Source organism: Elaeis guineensis, chromosome 5 (assembly GCF_000442705.2).
Source record: "Elaeis guineensis isolate ETL-2024a chromosome 5, EG11, whole genome shotgun sequence".
Taxonomy (NCBI): domain Eukaryota; kingdom Viridiplantae; phylum Streptophyta; class Magnoliopsida; order Arecales; family Arecaceae; genus Elaeis; species Elaeis guineensis.
In genome coordinates this window covers 125,950,432-125,953,577 of record NC_025997.2, presented here as the reverse complement: position 1 = coordinate 125,953,577, position 3,146 = coordinate 125,950,432, and the positions used below count along the sequence as shown (strand labels likewise).

General features: G+C 39.3%; 1 protein-coding gene across 1 annotated transcript; it reads right to left on the bottom strand.

Annotated features, from left to right (window-relative positions):
* Window positions 1-218: 218 nt before the first annotated feature.
* Window positions 219-1,523, bottom strand: LOC105045895 (abscisic acid receptor PYL4). Its single transcript, XM_010924326.4, has one exon. The coding sequence runs from the start codon at window positions 1,471-1,473 to the stop codon at window positions 835-837; it is 639 nt and encodes a 212-aa protein (XP_010922628.1). The 5' UTR covers window positions 1,474-1,523; the 3' UTR covers window positions 219-834.
* Window positions 1,524-3,146: the final 1,623 nt, after the last annotated feature.

The following is a 3,146-nucleotide window of genomic DNA, read 5'->3' as shown; positions in this document are numbered from 1 at the left end:
CTTGCATGGTGTTTTCAAGCTTAACCAACAGAATTTGGGCACTTTCGTCGGCAACCCTCTCATCAGTGCAACGACTAGAATAGGTTCCACATTCATTCTGGACGGTGGCATTCCACCATACTTCTCAAAAGCAAGAGAAGGCAAAAAAAAAAAAAAAAGGAAAAGAAATGATACTCTAAGCCAAGAAATAATAACCATGGAGGCAGCTTGCATCAAGGAAAGGCATCAGAAAACAAGACCTGATCTTAATCTTTGCTGAAAAATAATGGCCTCTACCATGATTAGAGACTCCAACGTTGGGATCCAAAAGTTGTTTTACCCTGCTACACCAACATCCCATGTGCTTGTCCAAAGAGACCAACCAGGTGGTGCATCACCCATGCATGAATCTTTTATATGAAATGGATAGACAACACAACTCATCAGAAGCAATTCATTAACAAACAGCATTGATCAAAACCAAGAGGCACATTCACTAAAGACAAAGGAAAACAATAAAAGCTATATAGGTACTCTATTAATATATAAGTAGATAGAACATAACAACATTTATAGGATGTATTACCAAGCTAGACTAGGAACTAGGAGATTATTCACAATGGGGTTTGCATCACTATAAACCAAAAAGAAAGAAAGAAAGATGGAAAAAGAAAAAAAAAAAAAAAAAGAAGAAGAAAAATAGAAGATATTGATAAACTATATGACGCTTGGAATTTTGTTCCGATGAGCTCAGCAGTACTCTTTTCTAGTCATCGCCATCGTCGTCTCCTTCCAAGTGGGTGCAGGGTGGCGGAAAACGGGGAAGAAGAAAACGACATCGAGGTTCAGAGATAATTACGCCGGTGCCCCTCCGTTGTTAGCGGCGAGGTTCTCGGCCGTCCGGGCCAGCGAGCGGAGGTTGAGACGGACGATGGTGTCGACGAAGACGCGGGTGTCGTCCCTCGTGTTCCCGTCGGGGATGTCGACGACGTAGGACTCGACGACCACCGTGTGCTCGTTGGCGGCGGCGGCGGGCGGGGAAGGCGCGGGGTGGAGGGTGGTGACGGAGCGGTAGTTGTTGAGGCGGTGCTCGCCGCCGACGACCCGGAAGCTGAGGACGTGGCGCTCGTCGTCGAGGATCTCGAGGCGCTCGCGGCTGGTGACCGCTGGGAGGCCGGAGACGACGCGGACCTCCCGGAGGGTGCCGACGTCGCCGTCGCCGTCGAGGACGTCGCAGCTCTTGACGAAGCGCTTGTAGACCTGCGGCTGGTCGAAGCGGCGGACCACCGACCAAACGGTATCAACGGGGGCGGCGATGGGCTGCACCACCACCGAGCAGCATTGCTGGGGGCCCACGAAGTGCTCGTGGTGACGCGCCACCGCGTCCGGGACGTCGTGGGAGGTGCACCGCTGGGAGGCGGCGCCGTCGCTTCCCTCCGGCCGACAGCTGATGCGGTGCTGCGGGGGGGAGGGCCTGGGAGCGGTGCGAGGCATCGTCTCTCTTTCTTCCCACCAGAGGAGAAGAGATGGAGAAAGAAAGGGGTTTAGGAGTAGGATTATTTATTGCCGTGTTGGAAAGAACCATTTATTTGATATTCTCTTTTTCTTAAATTAAAAATATTATTACTACTTTTATTGTTATGCAACTTGTGCTTGTTTATTTCCATTTGATATTTTTTGGAACATTTGGAGAGCGGTTTTGGAAGAGGTTCCAATGGGTTGTGGGGAAGGAAGGTCGCGGGATTTGTTAGAATCCATTAAAAAAATATATTAAAAAGAAAATGACGTTAAAGATTATAAAATTAATACACAGGCAAAAAGCTAATTGGTTGTAGTAAAATTACTTAAATACCTTTTTTTTAAGATGAAAAAAATTGCATTTGCATTGTTCTTGAGATTGCTCTTATAGGATGTACACAACTTTTTTTTTTTCATTCAAGAACTATTTTATTTAAATATTTAGGAAGTTTTTTTGTAATCATTAAATGTAGGGTTATTTTTTTTTGTTTTATTTTTTTCATGAGCATTTAATATATCAAATATTTTTATTACTTTTATTCAAATATACATAGGACTCGTTTGGGTGATTGAAAGTGGAGGGGGGAAGAGGCAGTTTCTGAAAAGTGGAGAGGGGCCTCTTAGTTTGGTTGGAGTTTCAAGAGAAGAGGGAGTGAAAAAAACTCTTTGTATAAAAAATAAAAAAGCATAGTTAAATATCTACTATAGATATAATAGATATTTTATATAATTTTTTTAGAAAAAAAAGATGCTCAACTAAACGTAAACTTCTCTGTAATTAGTTATTTTCTTACGATCAACCAAACATACCAGGAAATAATTTCTCAGGAAGTTAATTCCTGAGAAGTTATTTTCTAAAAAAAAAAAATTTTTTTTTACAAATCAAATCAATATATATATATATATATATATATATATATATATGATCTGTCATGCAAGTCATTCCCACAAAAATGGCTAGATTTGTCTATAAGTAACAACAAGGCATCCTTTTGCTGTCAAAAAGGTAATAAAAAATACTTAAAAATAGATATGCTTCCAAGAGTATGATTAAACATGACCGTGAAATTCTAATATTTTATTGTTGGATTTTTAAAAAATATTATTAGGGAAGAAATGAGTTTAATGATGATAACTCCATATACTGCAACAACGACTATATACCTTTCCTGGTCGATGGTCAACATACCGTTGGTCTATGGTCTATTTTGAAAACTATGCATACAAAAATCTTGGATGAATCTAAATTCTTAGAAGATATCTAAGAATATATCAACTCAACACCAAAAAGAAAAGTAATTATTAATACAGTAAGTGACAAATGAATATATCCATGATTTGATATCTATATCATTTCTATGAAAACCAGTCAACCCATCTGACATATGATGTCACTCGATGTTTCCTATAGGAGGAATGATATCATGTAATATGGATATGGATAGATCTGCTTTTGAAAGATATTATGTATGAAATTGTAAAATTCACTAGCTATATGAAAAAAATATATAATTTAATAAAAATTGATTTGATGATACTAATCGAATACAACATTTTAGGTATACTACCATAGATACAACCGCATATTTTTTATTATACATGGTCAGCATAGTGGCACAACTTATCTCGAATGAGAGAAAAAATATATA

Coding starts and splice junctions, on each gene's coding strand:
- LOC105045895 (XM_010924326.4), bottom strand. CDS start 1,473: ATGCCTCGCACCGCTCCCAGGCCCTCCCCCCCGCAGCACCGCATCAGC.